This window comes from Artemia franciscana, chromosome 1 (assembly GCF_032884065.1).
Source record: "Artemia franciscana chromosome 1, ASM3288406v1, whole genome shotgun sequence".
Classification (NCBI taxonomy): Eukaryota; Metazoa; Arthropoda; class Branchiopoda; order Anostraca; family Artemiidae; genus Artemia; species Artemia franciscana.
The window spans coordinates 68,425,820-68,448,280 of record NC_088863.1 but is presented as its reverse complement, the minus strand read 5'-3'; the positions used below and the strand labels follow the sequence as shown (position 1 = coordinate 68,448,280).

At 38.8% G+C, this 22,461-nt stretch overlaps 1 protein-coding gene across 1 annotated transcript in view; it reads right to left on the bottom strand.

The window, feature by feature from the left end:
• The window catches only part of LOC136033263 (chaoptin-like), a 167,918-nt gene that overhangs the window by 107,879 nt on the left and 37,578 nt on the right, over positions 1–22,461 (bottom strand). Inside the window, exon 7 of the mRNA XM_065714019.1 lies at positions 3,331–3,587. Within this exon, the coding sequence (XP_065570091.1) occupies positions 3,331–3,587 (257 nt within the window). The remainder of the gene's footprint in view (positions 1–3,330; positions 3,588–22,461) is intronic.

Genomic DNA, 22,461 nt, shown 5'->3' with positions numbered 1-22,461 from the left:
TTTTCAGAATTAACCCCCCCCCCAACTACCCCAAAGAGAGCGGATCCGTTCCGGTTATGTCAATAATGCATCTAGGACTTGTGCTTATTTTTCCCACCAAGTTTCATCCCGATCCCTCCACTCTAAGTGTTTTCCAAGATTTTAGGTTTTCCCCCTCCAACTCCCCCCAATGTCATCAGATCTGGTCAGGATTTAAAATAAGAGCTCTGAGACATAATATCATTCCAAACGTCTAATTTCATTAAGATCCCACCACCCGCTCATAAGTTAAAAATACTTCATTTTTTCTATTTTTTCCGAATTAACCGGCCCTCCCACTCCCCCCAGATGGTCAAATCAGGAAAATGACTATTTCTAATTTAATCTGGTCCGATCCCTGATACGCTTACCAGATTTCATCGTCCTAGCTTACCTGGAAGTGCCTAAAGTAGCAAAACCGGGACCGACAGACAGACCGACAGACAGACCGACAGAATTTGCGATTGCTGTATGTCACTTGGTTAATACCAAGTGCCATAAAAAGTGTCAGAGGATTATGCGTATGTATAAGCTTTATTTGGCTGATAAATTGTCTACATACTTTTATTTTCAAGAAATTTTGATGATGATAAGGTGTGGGGTACCCACAAATTAAAAAGGGGTAACCAGAGTCTAAGACACAATATCTAAAATCCCAAAGAAGGTAAACGACCAAAAACGTTATAGCCCAAAAATCCGCCTCGCCGGTTTTAAGTCACTTGTTCCGCGAAGGTGAAAATTTTATCGCCCAAATGGCAGGAAATAGCCCAACCTGGCAAAACAGACAGGGATTACAGGGAACGGTAGTCCTTGAAAATAAAGGATAAAGCGATATTTTTCCTTATTTTCCTTAAGCATTGTCAGTTTATTAGTTATGGACATGTCCAATGCAAAAACAACTAACGTAAAATTATGGAAACCAGTAACTCGGTTGTAGACTGACTTGAAGCTAAAATGACCGACTTCTCAGCTTGTTCACTAGGTATGGCAAAGTTTTAGAATTTTAATAAGGTTACAAAAGCAAGCTTAATGCTTACTTTGTCCAAATTCAGGGTATGGCGAAGTTGCGCAAAAGCGACCGAAAATCCTGGCTTGTTGTAAAAATTAAACGATTCAAGATTAAAATATTCTCCCGCAAGTACCCAAAAACTTTCTAACAGAGAAGTTGCTTTTGAAACTAAGCACATGTGGAAATAGCGTTCGCCGTTCCAACTTTGTAAGATTCTCTATTTCATAGAAATAAATCTAATCTTCTAACGTTCTAAAATTATGCAAGGTGAAGAGAAATTTTTCCCGTAGAAAAACGTTTCTGTATATTGTAGTTGATATCCTTGCCTTACGGGAATTGGAATTCATAAGAATATTTAAAAAACAGCATTTAGACCTGAAAATTTCATTTGTATCCTTCAAACAGTTCGTGGTAACGAACTGTAGCAAGGAGCGCCCCGGCTCAATAGTAAACGAAACTCTAAAAAGCGGAGTTTTGATACTAATAGATAAATCAAAAGAATCGTATTTTTATGGTGATTTAAAACATATAAGTTTTGTCAAATTTAGTCTTACTTGTCAAAAGTTACGATCCTGAGAAAATTTGCCTTATTTTGAAAAATAAGGGGGAACATATCAGAGAACCCTACTGTAGAATTTCAAGCTTCTATCTACAAAAGTGTGGAATTTCTTATGTTTTGCCAAAAGACCGATCAAGGATGTGTGTTTAGTTTTTTTTCCCAGGACTGATCGTATCGACCCAGTGGTCCTAGAATGTTGCCAGAGTGCTCATTCCAACGGAAATTAAAAGTTCTAGCACCCTTTTTAAGTGACCAAAAATATTGGAGGGCACCTAGACCCCCTCCCACGCTCATTTTTCCCCAAAGTCAACGGGTCAAAATTCTGAGATAGGTATTTTGTTCAGCATAGTCGAAAACCTAATAACTATGCCTTTGGGGACATTTACTCCCTCACAGTCCCCAGGGGAGGGGCTACAAGTTACAAACTTTGACCAGTGTTTGTATATAGTAATGGTTATTTGGAAGTGTATAGACGTTTTCAGGGGAATTTTTTTCTTGGAGAGGGAGGGGTTTGAGGGGAGGGGATTATAGGCAAGGATCTTTCCATGGAAGAATCTGTTATGGGAGGAGAGAATTTCTATGAAGGAGGCGCAGGATTTTCCAATACTATTTAAAACAAAAAACAATAAAAAGATAAATATGAAAAGTTTTTTCAACTGAAAGTAAGGAGCAGCATTAACACAAAACGAACGGAAATTATTTCGTATATGAGGGGTTCATCTCTTCTTAAATACCTGCTCTTTCCTCTAAAGTATTTTTAGTAATTTTAACTATTTCTTCTACGGCCTTTGTGATTCGGGGGTCATTCTTAAAGAATTTGGACAAAATTTAATCTTTAGTGTAAAGAGCAAGGTATTGAAGAGGGGCATACCCCCTCATATACGTAAAAAAATATACGAATATAGAAGTTCGTTACGAAAGTTAATATGGAAATTACGTATATTATTTATTAATAAAAACGTTCGCAGGAAATTAAAAGTTCTAGTTGCCTTTTTAGGTAACCAAAAGATTGACTAATGCAACTAAGCCTCTTCCCCCACTCCTTTTTTCTCAAAATCGTCCAGTCAAAACTAAGAAGAAGCCATTTAGCCAAAAAAAAAAAATGCAAATTTCGTTATAAGTATTCATACGCGAAGAGCAAAAATCAAAACATCAAGAGCAAAAATCAAATTTCAGAAATTAAATAAAAAAAAACTAGTTTTTTAACTGAAAGTAAGGAGCGACATTGAAACTTAAAACGAACTGAAATTACTCCGTATATGAAAGGGGTTGTTCCCTCCTCAATGCCCCGCTCTTTACGCTAAAGTTTTGCACTGTTTTGAAAAGTAGATTTCAGAGAAAGAGTCAAACTTTAGCGCAAAGAGCGGGAATTTCTGTTCGTTTTAAGTTTTAATCTCGCTCCTTACTTTCAGTTTTAAAAAATTGTTCTTTTTATTCAATAGGATAAAAGATGGTCAGGACCCCAAAAAGTTAAATTTTAAACTTTGCTAGAGAAACTCATTTTTCTTTTATTCTGTCCCGTGCCTACTCTTTAGTTGTGTGTACTAGTTTTTCTGTAAAGTAATTAGAACAGAGGAATTTAAAACTTGCACTAGAAACTTTGAACAAATCCTATTTTTTGTTATTCTCTCGTTTGCATCATCCCAATGTCTTATGAAACGACAAGCTTAGGATACAAATACAAGATATTTTCCCATGAAAGTACATTTATAAAAATATTAAAAAGAGCGAAGAAAATTTTTACCTGTTATTAGAAACATTAAAGTAAAGAAGATTTGGTACATATAATTCGGGCAGAGTGGCTAACGACGTGTTTGCAAGACTCAAGTTTCTTAGCGAGCTCTGGAGACTATTTATTGAGCTATGATACGATCCTTGTAGAGGATTATGTGACAAGTCTAAGGTTACTAGGGAATCTAGACGGCTGAAGGCTGACTCTGGTATTGTCTGGAACTCATTGTTGCTTAAATCAAGGTAAACCAAATTTACCAGGGGATTGAACTGAAAAAATAAAAACCTTATTAACGTCTTTGAAATTCGTGACAACTTTCAAAAGAAATTATAGCAAAATATCAGTCTAACAAATAAAAGTATTATACCTGGTTTCCGTTGATAGGTAGTATAATAGCGATGTCCAAGTACAAATCGAAATGGGTGCTATGACTTTTTTCCCCCGAGTCACTTCATATGAAAAGAGTTGTCATAGAAATTCAGAAGAGGTCTATTTGATTGGCAATTAAAAGTTTGATTGCCCCTTTTAACTGTAAAAAGTTATTGATGGGCAACCAGCCCATATCCCACGCCCATATTTCCCCAAAAACATCTGATCAAAATTTCTAGATAGCCATTCTGTTCACCATAATTGAAATGTCTAATGACTATGCACGTAGGGATGACATCCCCCAAAAAGCTTTATAACAAGGGCTGTAAGGTATGCAATTCGCCCATTGTTTAAATATAGTTATTTTTTATCAGGAAGGGACCACATTTGATCCTTGGTATCCAAAATGGCTAAGGGTATTCAGGCGAAGCTTCAGGAAATGTTGAGGAGATTGTTGTACTAAACCAAAACACACTACTTACTTACAGGTTGTCATAAGGGTGTATCTTGGGAATGGCTTAGGATTTTAAGCTGAAACTTTCAGAAAATTATGAGGGGATAATCAACTGACCAACAGGCAACTTGTGCACGCTACTACTGCAAATACTACTATTAGTATTACTACTACTACTACTACCGCTGTTACTACTACTATTACTACTACTACTATTGCTTCTTTTACCACTACAACTGCTACTACTACTACAACTACTACTGCTACTACTACTTCCTCTACTACTACTACTAATACTATTTTTACTACTACTACAACAACAACTACTACTACTAATACTACTAATACTACTACTACTACTTTAGTAGCTCGTTTGGTAACGAGCTACCAAACGAGATATTGCTGATAAATCGTAATGAAAACCACCATGCATATAGTTCCTTTTGACTTAGTTTTATAACGACATAAAATTTCCCCGAAAGTTTCTGCTCTATAACCTTTTTCAGTCCAAATAAGGCTGGATGCACTTCAACTTTTGACAGCTTTTGACAAGCTGGATTCGCAGTAGCAGTAGCAGTAGAAGTAGTAGCAAAAGTGGTTATAACAATGGTGGTTCCACGGACAACCAGAGAAATTTGTCTACCTCCTTTGAAAAAGTGGAAGCTCAATTCAATTAGCTCTGGATATTTGCAAATAATAATTTTTGCAAAAAGCAAAATGGGAAACATTGGAAAGTTGTGATCTATGTCATAGAATATAAAACATGGCATTTACTAAAACAATAAAAGATAATTCTCGTTATTCAACCAGGAAAATTTCTTTAAGAAAATTTAAAATATTGATATGGCTGTAAAACCTTCATTCTTTATTAAATCCATGTAGTACTTAAATGACATATTTTCATTGAGAAGAATCGCAAACAACTCTTAAATAACGATTCTTTAGTTTGTTAGTACAACCACTAGAAAAATGGATTTGTGATAACTGAGGACAATCTTTTAAAAATTACGCAGAACTAATGAACTTGACTTGAAACATTTAAGAGGAAAATTTTTGGATTGAAACATAATAGCATTCACTAACACTTTTCTAATGAATCTGAACTCACTTCAAAATACATCCTTCCAGATGTCCTGGGGATGCTATCGCGATAGAAAACAACAAGTGTATTCCCTGAAAGGAAAGGATTTAAGATTGCCTAGACGACAGTAAATGACAGGTTTGTTCTTTTGAACTGCTAATATCATTATTGACCTTAAAAGTAAGGTCAATAACATGTACCAAAAACAACAGTGACCTAGAATTGACTCCTACAGGACCACTTAACGAGCTTTTGAAGCTGAAAAGAAAGTTTTGTCAACAAGTTAGGATAAACAAACGAAACATAGAGAAAAACCTGTAATATATTTTAAATAAGATATGGGAAAAAATTAATATGTTAATATAGTCTACCATGACAACTTTTTGTCCCGAAAATCAAACAAAATCAGGATAACTGTGATATCATTCTGGAGGAATATATGATATTAAAGTAACAGCGGACACGGTTCCTTTTTTAATTCTTAAAGAAATCTGAAAAAATGAAAAAGTCGATTTATTTAAAAAATTTCATTTGTTAAAAAAAATCTTATGCCCTAGATTTGAACTAATAAAGATAAATAAAGGTTGAGAAAACTGTATTGCGTATTATAAATTACCCTGATCTTTTCACTTGCTAATCTACCCGAAATACGCTTGCTCTTTCGACAGTTAATTTCATTTCAACCTGTCAAACAGTTCGTGGTAACGAACTGTAGTAAGGAGCGACCCGGCTCAATAGTAAACGAAACTCTAAAAGACGGAATTTTGATGCTAAAGGATACATCAAAAGCATCGATTTTTCATGCGGATCCGAAATATATAATTTTCTTAAAATTTAGTCTTTGTCATCAAAGTTACGAGCCTTATTTTGGAAAATAGGGGGAAACACCCCCTAAAAGTCATAGAATCTTAACAAAAATCCCACCATCGCATTTTCAAGCTCCTGTCTACAAAAATGAGGAATTTCGTATTTTTCGCCAGGAGACAAATCACGGGTACGTGTTTATTTGTTTGTTTTTTTTCCCAGGGGTCATCGTATCGAGCAAGTGGTCCTAGAATGTTGCAAGAGGGCTCATTCTAACGGAAATGAAAAGTTCTAGTGTCCTTTTTAAGTGACCAAAAAATTGGAGGGCACCTAGGCCCCCTCCCACGCTCATTTTTTCCCAAAGTCAACAAATCAAAATTTTGAGATAGCCATTTTGTTCAGCGTAGTCGAAAACCATAATAACTGTGTTTTTGGGAATAACTTACTCCCCCACAATCCCTGGAGGACGGGCTGCAAGTTACAAACTTTGACCAGTGTTTACATATAGTAATGGTTATTCGGAAGTGTACAGACATTTCAGGGGGAATTTTTTGGTTTTGGGGGTGGGATTGAGGGGAGGGGGCTATGTGGGAGGATCTTTCCTTGGAGGAATACGTCATGGGGAAGAAAAATTCAATAAAAAGTGCGCAGGATTTTCTAGCATTACTATAAAAAATAATAAAAAAAAATAAACATGAAAACGTTTTTTCAATTGAAAGTAAGGAGTAGCATTGAAACTTAAAACGAACAGAGATTATTCCGCATATGAAGGGTTCTAAAAATACTTTAGCATAAAGCGCGAGGTATTTAGGAGGAGATGAATACCTCGCTCTTTATGCTTAAGTATTTTAGTAATTTCAACTATTTATTCTACGGCCATTCTGATTCAAGGGTCATTCTTAAAGAATTTGGACAAAACTTACGATTTAGTGTAAAGAGCGAGGTATTAAAGAGGGTAAAAACCCCCTCGTATACATAATAAAATATAAGAATATAAAAGTTTGTTACGTAAGTTAATTCTTAACTTACGTGTATTTTTTACTAATAAAAACATTCGTTAAAAACTAAAATTTCTAGTTGCCTTTTTAAGTAACCGAAAAATTGGAGGGCAACTAGACCTCCTTCTCCACCCCTTATTTCTCAAAATCATCTGATCAAAACTAAGAGAAAGCCATTTAGCCAGAAAAAGAATTAATATGCAAATTTCATTTTAATAATTTATGTGCGGAGAGCCAAAATCAAACATGCATTAATTCCAAAACGTTCAGAAATTAAATAAAAAAAAACTAATTTTTTTAGCTGAAAGTAAGGAGCGACATTAAAACTTAAAACGAACAGAAATTACTCCGTATATGAAATGGGTTGTCCCCTCCGCAATCCCTCGCTCTTTACGCTAAAGTTTGACTCTTTGCCACAATTCTACTTTTTAAAACAATTAAAAGCTTTAGCGTAAAGAGCGAGGGATTGCGGAGGGGACAACCCATTTCATATACGGAGTAATTTCTGTTCGTTTTAAGTTTTAATGTCGCTCCTTACTTTCAGTTAAAAAAATTAGTTCTTTTTATTTAATATGTACAAGGTTCCAACTTTTTGGGGGCTAATTCTACAGAATTTTAAAGTATTTGAGGTTTTGACCTGTCTTTTAATGAAGTTATTATAAACTGGACTCATTCTATTTTCCCCTTCATCTCTGTTAGAACTAATTCCCCCATAGATAATTGAGAAGGAATATAGACTGAATCCAATTTATAGTTACTTAATTAAAAGACAAGTCTGCCTCATTTTTATACTATTCAGAAAAGTTATCCCAGTTTTGTCTCTCACAGAGACGATCTGCCTACGCTTACTCTAATTAGCTTACTCTAATTAGAAATAAATTAATAATTAATTAATTAAAATCTAATTAATAATAAATTTAGAGATAAAGGGCGAAAGAGAGAGAAACAGAGGGAGAGATAGAGGGAGAAATTAATTTCTAAAACCGTTGGCGAAGCATGAAAAAAATAAATAAACAGTTGTAAAAAAAAAGAAAAAAAAAAGAAAAAAAAGAAAAATAGTTCGTCAGCATTTTGGTCGAGACCTCTGCTGAACCGTTCTAAGTGCAGGAAAGGAAATATACAATCATAGAAAAATACTAGAGTAATTAGAAAGAAAAATTACTTACTTACTCTAATTGACCGTGGCTCTTAAGTTTATCAATATTTCCAACAGCTGATATCGTACTACAGCATAATTTAGGCTGTATCATAAACTAAGACTTTAACTTAGTCTGGCCATAATTTATTGGACAAAACTGATTTATTGAACGAACATAAGAAAAAGTAGGTCCTGTACATAGTATTAAATAAGAAAACTAGTTTTTTAACTGAAAGTAAGGAGCGACATTAAAACTTAAAACGAACAGAAATTACTCCGTATATGAAATGGGTTGTCCCCTCCGCAATCCCTAGCTCTTTACGCTAAAGCTTTTAATTGTTTTAAAAATTAGAATTGTGGAAAAGAGTCAAACTTTAGCGTAAAGAGCGAGGGATTGCGGAGGGGACAACCCATTTCATATACGGAGTAATTTCTGTTCGTTTTAAGTTTTAATGTCGCTCCTTACTTTCAGTTAAAAAACTAGTTTTCTTATTTAATTTCTGAACGTTTTTGAATTAATGCATGTTTGATTTTGGCTCTCCGCACATAAATTATTGAAATGAAATTTGTATATTAATTTTTTTTGGCTAAATGGCTTTCTCTTAGTTTTGATCAGACGATTTTAAGAAATATGGGGTGGGGAAGGAGGCCTAGCTGCCCTACATTTTTCGGTTACTTAAAAAGGCTACTAGAACTTTTAATTTTTAACGAACGTTTTTATTAGTAAAAAAGATGCGTAACTTAAGAATTAACTTACGTAACAAACTTTTATATTCTTATATTTTTATTATGTGTACGAGGGGTTTTGTACCCTTGTTAATACCGAGCTTTTTACACAAAAAAATCCCCCCTGAAAACGTCTGTACACTTCCCAATAACCATTACTATATGTAAACAATGGTCAAAGTTTATAACTTGCAGCCCCTCTCCCAGGGATTGTGGGGGAGTAAGTCATTCCCAAAGACATAGTTATTATAGTTTTCGGCTATATGGAACAAAATGGCCATCTCAAAATTTTAATCCGTTGACTTTTGGAAAAAAATGAGCGTGGGAGGGGGCCTAGGTGCCCTCAAATTTTTTTGATCACTTAAAAAGGGCACTAGAACTTTTCATTTCCGTAGGAATGAGCCCTCTTGCGACGCTCCAGGACCACTTGGTCGATACGATGACCCCTGGGAAAAAGAAAAAAAAAACAAACAAATAAACACGCACCCGTGATTTGTCTTCTGGCAAAAAATACGAAATTCCACATATTTTTAGATAGGACCTTGAAATTTTGCTATACTGTTCTCTAATACGCCAAATGCGATGGTGTGATTTTCGTTAAGATTCTATGACTTTTAGGGGATGTTTCCCCCTATTTTCCAAAATAAGGCATATTTTCTCAGGGTCGTAACTTTTGATAAAAAAAAGACTAGATTAACTGAAACTTATATAATTAGAATCAGCGTGAAAATTTGATTCTTTTTTATGTATCTTTTAGAATCAAAACTCCGTTTTTCAGGGTTTCGTTTACTATTGAGCCGGGTCGCTCCTTACTACAGTTCGTTACCACGAACTGTTTGATTTAGAGGGTTTTTCAAGTATAGTGTTTATTGTAGGCCTCTGAATTAATTTCTCGTTACATCTAAAGAAGAATGTATTAGTAAATTCAACATTTTATTTGTCTATTCATCAAGTATGTACTTGCATCTCTCTCTCAGTATATTAGTTCCATTAATTTAAAGTTAATTACGTTGTTTTTTTTTTTAGCGGAGGTTGGAGGAAGTAGTTACTTATGATAGACACTTAATTTGTTAAGTAAGTGTGGATTGTTGATTTTGGTTGAGTGAATTGTGGAGTATTAAGATGCAAAAATAGGTTGATCGTGCCATAGAGTAGGTTGCAGTTACCTTTTAGGGAATTGATATTTTTTTTTATTTCGTTTTTTATAGTGGCTGCAAAAATTAGCTAGAGTTGACAAATCATTGTATGTGAATGCAAATCACTAAAACAAATAGTAAAGGAGATCACGCTCCTTATAATCATAGGCAGTGCAATATCGATGCCCAAGTAAAGAGCGATGCGGGCACGATGTATTATTAGGATTTCTTTCTTTTGTTTCTTTTAGACTTAGACTTTTTTAGACTGTTTTTTTTTTACACTTTGAATGGAAGGAGTTTTCTTAGAAACCTCGAAAGGGGCTCATTTGGTTGGAAATAAGAAGGGATAGTGCCCTATTTGACGATCAGAAGTGATTGAAGGGTAACCAAGCCCTCACGCCCATCATTTCCCAAAATACATCTAATCGAAATTTATAGATAGCCAATCGAAATTTACAGAAATTTACAGATAGATTACAGATTTTCAGCGTAGTTGAAAGATTCGAATATTATTTTTTTGAGGATTACAACCCCTCCCCCCAAAAAACCTCAGGGCAAGCGTTGTAATTATTACCTGGGGGCATATAAGGTTTTTACATGGGTGGACGCATAAACTTCGGAGGGGGCTAATTGGATTGGTAATCAGAAGTTCTAGTGCCCTTCTTAAGAGTCAAAGTGATTGGATGGCAGCTATCCCCATTTTTGTTTCTTGACCAGGTTATAGAGGATATGTCGTAGGGACTTCGAAAGGGGATCATTTAAAAAAAAAATTGCGACGTCCCTTTCACTTTTTAACAGTCTAAATGGATTGGAGGGCAACCAGTTCCTCCCCTTACGGCAATCATATTCCCAAATAAATGTAATCTTAATTTTGAGATAGCCATTATGTTCTGCGTTGTTGAAAGGTCCAGTAACTATGTCTTTAAAAATAACGACCCGTCCACAGCCCTCACGGTAAGGGTTGTAAGCGGTACCCTGGGAGCATACAAGGTTTTCATGGAAAGTGTGGTTGTATAAACTTCGGAGGGGGGCACATTGAATTAGAAATTAGAAATTGTCATGCCGTTTTTAAGAGTCAAAGTTATCAGAGGGAAACTAGCCCGCCTTACGTTCTATTTTCCCCAGATGCATCCGACCGAAAATTTGAGATAGCCATTTGTTTAAATACAGTTCAAAGATCACATAACAAGGCCTTTAGCATTGGCACAATTCAACAGAGTCTGGGTGCAGAGGATGTAAGTTATGCCCCGGGGTCATGTAAGTTTTACATGGAAGGGGTGGCTGAGTGAACTTTCAAGGTTCTAGTCAAGAAACGTTTCTATGATAAGAAACAGGATTACAAATACCACTACTACTATCACTACCAATATTACTACCACACTACACGATTTACAATATTCAAGGAAAATTTGACCTATATAAAAAAAGGCTACGTGTATGCATATTGTCAAAAGAGTATATCTCAGAAACTGATTCGGTTATTAAGTCGGACCTTTCAGAGAATGCTAAAAGGGGAAAATCATCTGACCAAAAGGCAATATGTGCACGTTGCTATAATACTTCTATCACTGCTACATTTACTACTGCTGCTTCTATTCCAGCAACTTGTAAAGGCAATACGCCACTACTGCTACTACTAATACTACCGCTATTACTGTTAATACTACTACTAGTTATGCAAACAATACTACAATTACAACTGTGACTAAGGGTATGGAGGTGAAATTTTCAAGATTTTTTTTTTAGGGGGGAGGTGAAATTATTTACAATACACCGTCTGTGTATAGGTTGTCAAAAGGGCGTAACAGCAAAATCTTGGGAACATTTTAGCATGTGCAGTTAAAATTAACTGGGGCTGTAGTGGAGGATGTTGAACTATCCCAAAGAAAACATTTGCATCCTTTTGCTACTGCTTCTACTGATACTACTACTCAGAGGCGTCGTTATTTTTGGGGGGATCAAGAGGGTAGTTGCCCCCCTTCCCAATCATGTGTAAAAAAATTTTATCATATATCCCATGCCCCTTGACTATCCGGATAGAGACCCCTCTCCCCCCAATAGAAAATTGGAGATTTACCCGTGTTACTACTGCTACAACTATTGCTACTTCTACTACTATTACTGCCACTAAAGATAAGGTTACTACTTATTGTTCTACTGCTAATACTACTGCTACTAAAACTAAGGGCATTCAGGCGAAAAATTTGGGAAATTCGGAAACTGTATGGAACTAAATCGAAACGCACTGTACCCACACAGATTGTTAAGAGAAAGTATCAGAAATGCTTCAAGGAATTGTTCATGGTATTACTTTTGAATTTTCAGCGTGTGCGTTGAAGGGATTTTGAAGAAACCAAAAGTGCTATGCGCATTCTGAGGAGTAGCTGAAGCTTTCAAGGAATGTTTAGCCGGATGTCGAATTTAATCCTAAAGTGTTAGTGCAATTTTAAGAGTCAAAAGAGATTGGAGGATAGGCAGCCCTCCTAGGCTCCTACCAAGCCCATTTATTTTCCAAGTGCAGCCGGTCAAAATTTTTAGACAGTCATTTTGTTCAGTGTAGTGGAACGGTCCAGTAGCTATTTCTGAAAGAATATTGGGCATGTCAACCCCCGCAATTATTTTGTTGGTCCACTATGCTTTAACACAATATGTTGATTTAAAGCTAATCAAAATCCACTGTGTGTATGGTTGCCAATAAGACAACTCAGCAACATATCGAGAACGACTGAGGGTATTAAGTTGAAAATTTCGAGCTACTACAATTACTACGTCTGCTCTTATAATTTAAATAAATCAAGAAAGTGTAAATGTATCCAAGTTGTCAAAGAATTTTTGTTCGAAAATATAGAAAGAATTTTTGAGAATGATGTTATGTTACATTTTTCAGGTCAACTTGAGTAGGCATAAAATTAAATTAAACAACCTTATTTGTGTCAGGATTAAACATTGGGGAAAAAGTTTCTCCAACATACAAATCGCAAGCCAAACTATGGATTTTTGTTGAAAAAACAGGAAAGATATAAATCTTGTCCACCAAAAATGTTATATCAATAAAAAATGAACAGAAACCGAAAATGAGCAGAAATAAAGTAAAAAAATCTTCCAAGCGTAAAACTCAACAAATACATCAATAAATAAATAAAACCCAAAACGAACAGAAATTAAAAAAAAAAGAAAAAGAAAATGACCATGGACTGTTAGTTTAATATACATATACTGAGGTTTATTCCTTAAAGTTTTATTTATTTTTTCATTTATTAAAGTCGAAAAAAAGAAAACGTTGAAAATACATTTTGTTTTCAGTAAAGTGAAATTAGGTTCTGGCCTCGAGAAAGCACGGGGGTTGTTAGCACTACTCACGTTAATTTTTGCTCGTTTTGACTTTGACTTTTCTGTTCGTTTTGGGTTTCATTTATTTATTGATATTTTTTGTGTGGTATTTTTACGCTTGGAGGATTGACTTTATTTCTGCTCATTTTGGTTTATGGACTCTTTACTTTTCTTTGAATTTTTTTTGTGGAAAAAGTCTTTTTAATCATTTATATAAGCAAATGGATGAAATCCAATGAAGAATCTTTTACTCAATATTGTATAAAAGCTGTCATTTTGCGAAAAAAACTGGATCTTTTTAAATGTATTACTTTTTTCCCCGTCCTTTGTCATTTAAGAGTGTATATTTCATGGTAGCAAAACTACCTTGCATTAAAAATTACTTCAACGCTGTTATAACGTTCAACCAGCTTTGAAAATTACTGGTGCAGCAGAAACCTACAAGTGTCATATAAAGATATAGAGGATAAAATCACTTCCCCTCTGCCTAAAAGTAGTCCAATCCTTAAATTGGAATCTGAATCAAGATCGTTTATAAACGACAGGGTTCCAAAGAAACATCACTTTTAGTCTACGCCAAAAGAAGGCCATTTACCTAGTATCACAGAAATAAATCTTCCAATGTTTCTAAAGCATCTGCAGCTAGGAGACACTTAAAGCCCTATTTTGTGGGAGTAAGTTCTGAAAACCTTTGGCTTAGGAAGCAAAGTTCGACACAATGGGCGGACTATACAGATAAAGTAGGGCAATTCATTTGAATGTTTTCTGTCAAGAATGATATTTTCAAAAGAAACTGGTTAAAAAATAAAATGGTAAAAAGAACCTGCAACTTTATAAAGGTTAATACTATAGATTTATAGAGATTTATATTTATACTTTATACACATTTAAAATAGAGCTAGAAGCATAAACAATTTTGGAACTCTTAGGATAGACATAAGCTATAAAACCCGAAGAATATTGACTGAAAAGAAACTGAAAAAGTGACGTCATGATAAACTTTTGAAGGACCAATATCCCGAGTCCGTTATTTATAGGGGCCCAGCTGCGGAGCGGTAGTAGGCAACGCGATATTGTATTGACAATGACCAAAGGTTCTGAGCTGAAGAATGTTGTGAGCAAAACAAGTACAGAGAGGCAACGCTTGCCATGGATGAAGGCCTGGTGTGTTATTCGTGAGGGCTGCTTCTGCGTTGTGTGGTACATATGCTGTATTTAGCTGGGACTGTATTAAATTTTGCAAATACGTTTTATTAGTGCCCAACTTGTACAAAAGTCACGCCTTTTGACTTAAAAAACAAAAATCCAAAATCTATGAAGGGTTTGGGTTTTTCCTCGATTTTAACGCTACCTTGTACTTCAGAAGCGGAAAATTGAAATTTATTTAACTAGAATTTATTTAATATAGGTTTTTTCTTTAATATAGCAAGAATATATTTAAATGGGTTAAAAATATTTGTTAACACTCATTAAATATTTGCAAATATCGTTTCCTTTAAAAAGAAAGAAAGAGAAACTTTCTATTATATAATAATTACTTTCGTAACTATTCCTGTAAAAAAAAATGGTAAAAAGAAGCTACAACCTTATATAAAAGTATAAAAGAATAATTAACTAGGACAATTAAGAACTTGTTTTGCCAGAAAAGAGGAAAAGAAAATCATGGAACCACAAAATCCGAAATGTTGCATAAAATACAATATGAATCCAATAAAATCTAATAGTCTTTTTTACTCAAAAGTTTCTTCTGAACTCTTGAATAAACATATTCGATTTAATAATGTTAAACATATTAAACCTTTATCAAAATTATTCTTTCATGTCTTTCAAGGTTAGGAACAGAAGATGGGAGGAAATTCAAAAGAATATTGTTTCGTGCCATATGATATCAATCAATTATGGCTGGAGAGTGATTGCCTTTGGTTTGATTGGTCAATCAATTTAAACGAAGCTTTTGCGTTTTGTCTCTGTTTATTTTCCATCATGAATTCAAAATTGAATTAAAATCTTCTAACTTGACAATATGTAGGGATTGCATAATAGGGTTTTCCAAAAGCAAACACTTGCTACAAGGTGTTTCCATATTGCAGGTGCTAATAGGTTAGTGTGATGCCTAAAAATTAAAAGGTAGGCCTACATTACTTCTTATTTCATTGTTTTGTTTTAAAATTGTAATTTGCCAGACAAAATATGCTTATATTTTTAAGTGCCAATTTCTTCCCTGTGAACAGTGCAGTGACAGAAGTATTAAAAACTAACAGATTGATTTATATATTTTCTCACCCGAAATGAAATAAGGTTTATTATGATTTTCACAAAACTAATTATAAAGTGTAGAAGATTTCTCATTGGACGCTAATCACCTGGAGACATTTTTACCCTTCGACCCCTACCTGAATTTTTTAATATTTCCGAGTTTTAATTTTGGGATTATATTATAAAATATTTGGACTATGTTGATAGTTCCTTTATCATTTTATTAATTTTTTAGACAGCTTTTGAGCCAAAAAATAATACCTTTTATAGGATGATTTCTATTTTAGCTTTATTAGGCTGAATTTAGCTGACCACCAATCTTATGTTACAATGACCAATGCCAAGCACAGAAATTTTGCAGATTAATTTTTCATTTATATGCTTAAACAATATAGAATTTGTTTCCTCAAAAGGCTTATTTTTGGAAATACATCGTGAAGCTAGGAAAATCAAACATACAACATGATTCTTCGCTTGACAATATAAATTATCAGGCCCAATCTAAAATTAATCAATTTAGTATATCTGAGCCAAATTTCTTTTGTAAGAACGCCAATTTTGAATACACACACACACACACACACACACACACACACACACACACACACACACACACACACACACACACACACACACACACACACACACACACACACACACACACACACACACACACACACACACACACACACACACACACACACACACACACACACACACACACACACACACACACACACACACACACACACACACACACACACACACACACACACACACACACACACACACACACACACACACACACACACACACACACACACACACACACACACACACACACACACACACACACACACACACACACACACACACACACACACACACACACACACACACACACACACACACACACACACACACACACACACACACACACACACACACACACACACACACACACACACACACACACACACACACACACACACACACACACACACACACACACACACACACACACACACACACACACACACACACACACACACACACACACACACACACACACACACACACACACACACACACACACACACACACACACACACACACACACACACACACACACACACACACACACACACACACACACACACACACACACACACACACACACACACACACACACACACACACACACACACACACACACACACACACACACACACACACACACACACACACACACACACACACACACACACACACACACACACACACACACACACACACACACACACACACACACACACACACACACACACACACACACACACACACACACACACACACACACACACACACACACACACACACACACACACACACACACACACACACACACACACACACACACACACACACACACACACACACACACACACACACACACACACACACACACACACACACACACACACACACACACACACACACACACACACACACACACACACACACACACACACACACACACACACACACACACACACACACACACACACACACACACACACACACACACACACACACACACACACACACACACACACACACACACACACACACACACACACACACACACACACACACACACACACACACACACACACACACACACACACACACACACACACACACACACACACACACACACACACACACACACACACACACACACACACACACACACACACACACACACACACACACACACACACACACACACACACACACACACACACACACACACACACACACACACACACACACACACACACACACACACACACACACACACACACACACACACACACACACACACACACACACACTCACACACACACACACACACACACACACACACACACACACACACACACACACACACACACACACACACACACACACACACACACACACACACACACACACACACACACACACACACACACACACACACACACACACACACACACACACACACACACACACACACACACACACACACACACACACACACACACACACACACACACACACACACACACACACACACACACACACACACACACACACACACACACACACACACACACACACACACACACACACACACACACACACACACACACACACACACACACACACACACACACACACACACACACACACACACACACACACACACACACACACACACACACACACACACACACACACACACACACACACACACACACACACACACACACACACACACACACACACACACACACACACACACACACACACACACACACACACACACACACACACACACACACACACACACACACACACACACACACACACACACACACACACACACACACACACACACACACACACACACACACACACACACACACACACACACACACACACACACACACACACACACACACACACACACACACACACACACACACACACACACACACACACACACACACACACACACACACACACACACACACACACACACACACACACACACACACACACACACACACACACACACACACACACACACACACACACACACACACACACACACACACACACACACACACACACACACACACACACACACACACACACACACACACACACACACACACACACACACACACACACACACACACACACACACACACACACACACACACACACACACACACACACACACACACACACACACACACACACACACACACACACACACACACACACACACACACACACACACACACACACACACACACACACACACACACACACACACACACACACACACACACACACACACACACACACACACACACACACACACACACACACACACACACACACACACACACACACACACACACACACACACACACACACACACACACACACACACACACACACACACACACACACACACACACACACACACACACACACACACACACACACACACACACACACACACACACACACACACACACACACACACACACACACACACACACACACACACACACACACACACACACACACACACACACACACACACACACACACACACACACACACACACACACACACACACACACACACACACACACACACACACACACACACACACACACACACACACACACACACACACACACACACACACACACACACACACACACACACACACACACACACACACACACACACACACACACACACACACACACACACACACACACACACACACACACACACACACACACACACACACACACACACACACACACACACACACACACACACACACACACACACACACACACACACACACACACACACACACACACACACACACACACACACACACACACACACACACACACACACACACACACACACACACACACACACACACACACACACACACACACACACACACACACACACACACACACACACACACACACACACACACACACACACACACACACACACACACACACACACACACACACACACACACACACACACACACACACACACACACACACCACACACACACACACACACACACACACACACACACACACACACACACACACACACACACACACACACACACACACACACACACACACACACACACACACACACACACACACACACACACACACACACACACACACACACACACACACACACACACACACACACACACACACACACACACACACACACACACACACACACACACACACACACACACACACACACACACACACACACACACACACACACACACACACACACACACACACACACACACACACACACACACACACACACACACACACACACACACACACACACACACACACACACACACACACACACACACACACACACACACACACACACACACACACACACACACACACACACACACACACACACACACACACACACACACACACACACACACACACACACACACACACACACACACACACACACACACACACACACACACACACACACACACACACACACACACACACACACACACACACACACACACACACACACACACACACACACACACACACACACACACACACACACACACACACACACACACACACACACACACACACACACACACACACACACACACACACACACACACACACACACACACACACACACACACACACACACACACACACACACACACACACACACACACACACACACACCACACACACACACACACACACACACACACACACACACACACACACACACACACACACACACACACACACACACACACACACACACACACACACACACACACACACACACACACACACACACACACACACACACACACACACACACACACACACACACACACACACACACACACACACACACACACACACACACACACACACACACACACACACACACACACACACACACACACACACACACACACACACACACACACACACACACACACACACACACACACACACACACACACACACACACACACACACACACACACACACACACACACACACACACACACACACACACACACACACACACACACACACACACACACACACACACACACACACACACACACACACACACACACACACACACACACACACACACACACACACACACACACACACACACACACACACACACACACACACACACACACACACACACACACACACACACACACACACACACACACACACACACACACACACACACACACACACACACACACACACACACACACACACACACACACACACACACACACACACACACACACACACACACACACACCACACACACACACACACACACACACACACACACACACACACACACACACACACACACACACACACACACACACACACACACACACACACACACACACACACACACACACACACACACACACACACACACACACACACACACACACACACACACACACACACACACACACACACACACACACACACACACACACACACACACACACACACACACACACACACACACACACACACACACACACACACACACACACACACACACACACACACACACACACACACACACACACACACACACACACACACACACACACACACACACACACACACACACACACACACACACACACACACACACACACACACACACACACACACACACACACACACACACACACACACACACACACACACACACACACACACACACACACACACACACACACACACACACACACACACACACACACACACACACACACACACACACACACACACACACACACACACACACACACACACACACACACACACACACACACACACACACACACACACACACACACACACACACACACACACACACACACACACACACACACACACACACACACACACACACACACACACACACACACACACACACACACACACACACACACACACACACACACACACACACACACACACACACACACACACACACACACACACACACACACACACACACACACACACACACACACACACACACACACACACACACACACACACACACACACACACACACACACACACACACACACACACACACACACACACACACACACACACACACACACACACACACACACACACACACACACACACACACACACACACACACACACACACACACACACACACACACACACACACACACACACACACACACACACACACACACACACACACACACACACACACACACACACACACACACACACACACACACACACACACACACACACACACACACACACACACACACACACACACACACACACACACACACACACACACACACACACACACACACACACACACACACACACACACACACACACACACACACACACACACACACACACACACACACACACACACACACACACACACACACACACACACACACACACACACACACACACACACACACACACACACACACACACACACACACACACACACACACACACACACACACACACACACACACACACACACACACACACACACACACACACACACACACACACACACACACACACACACACACACACACACACACACACACACACACACACACACACACACACACACACACACACACACACACACACACACACACACACACACACACACACACACACACACACACACACACACACACACACACACACACACACACACACACACACACACACACACACACACACACACACACACACACACACACACACACACACACACACACACACACACACACACACACACACACACACACACACACACACACACACACACACACACACACACACACACACACACACACACACACACACACACACACACACACACACACACACACACACACACACACACACACACACACACACACACACACACACACACACACACACACACACACACACACACACACACACACACACACACACACACACACACACACACACACACACACACACACACACACACACACACACACACACACACACACACACACACACACACACACACACACACACACACACACACACACACACACACACACACACACACACACACACACACACACACACACAC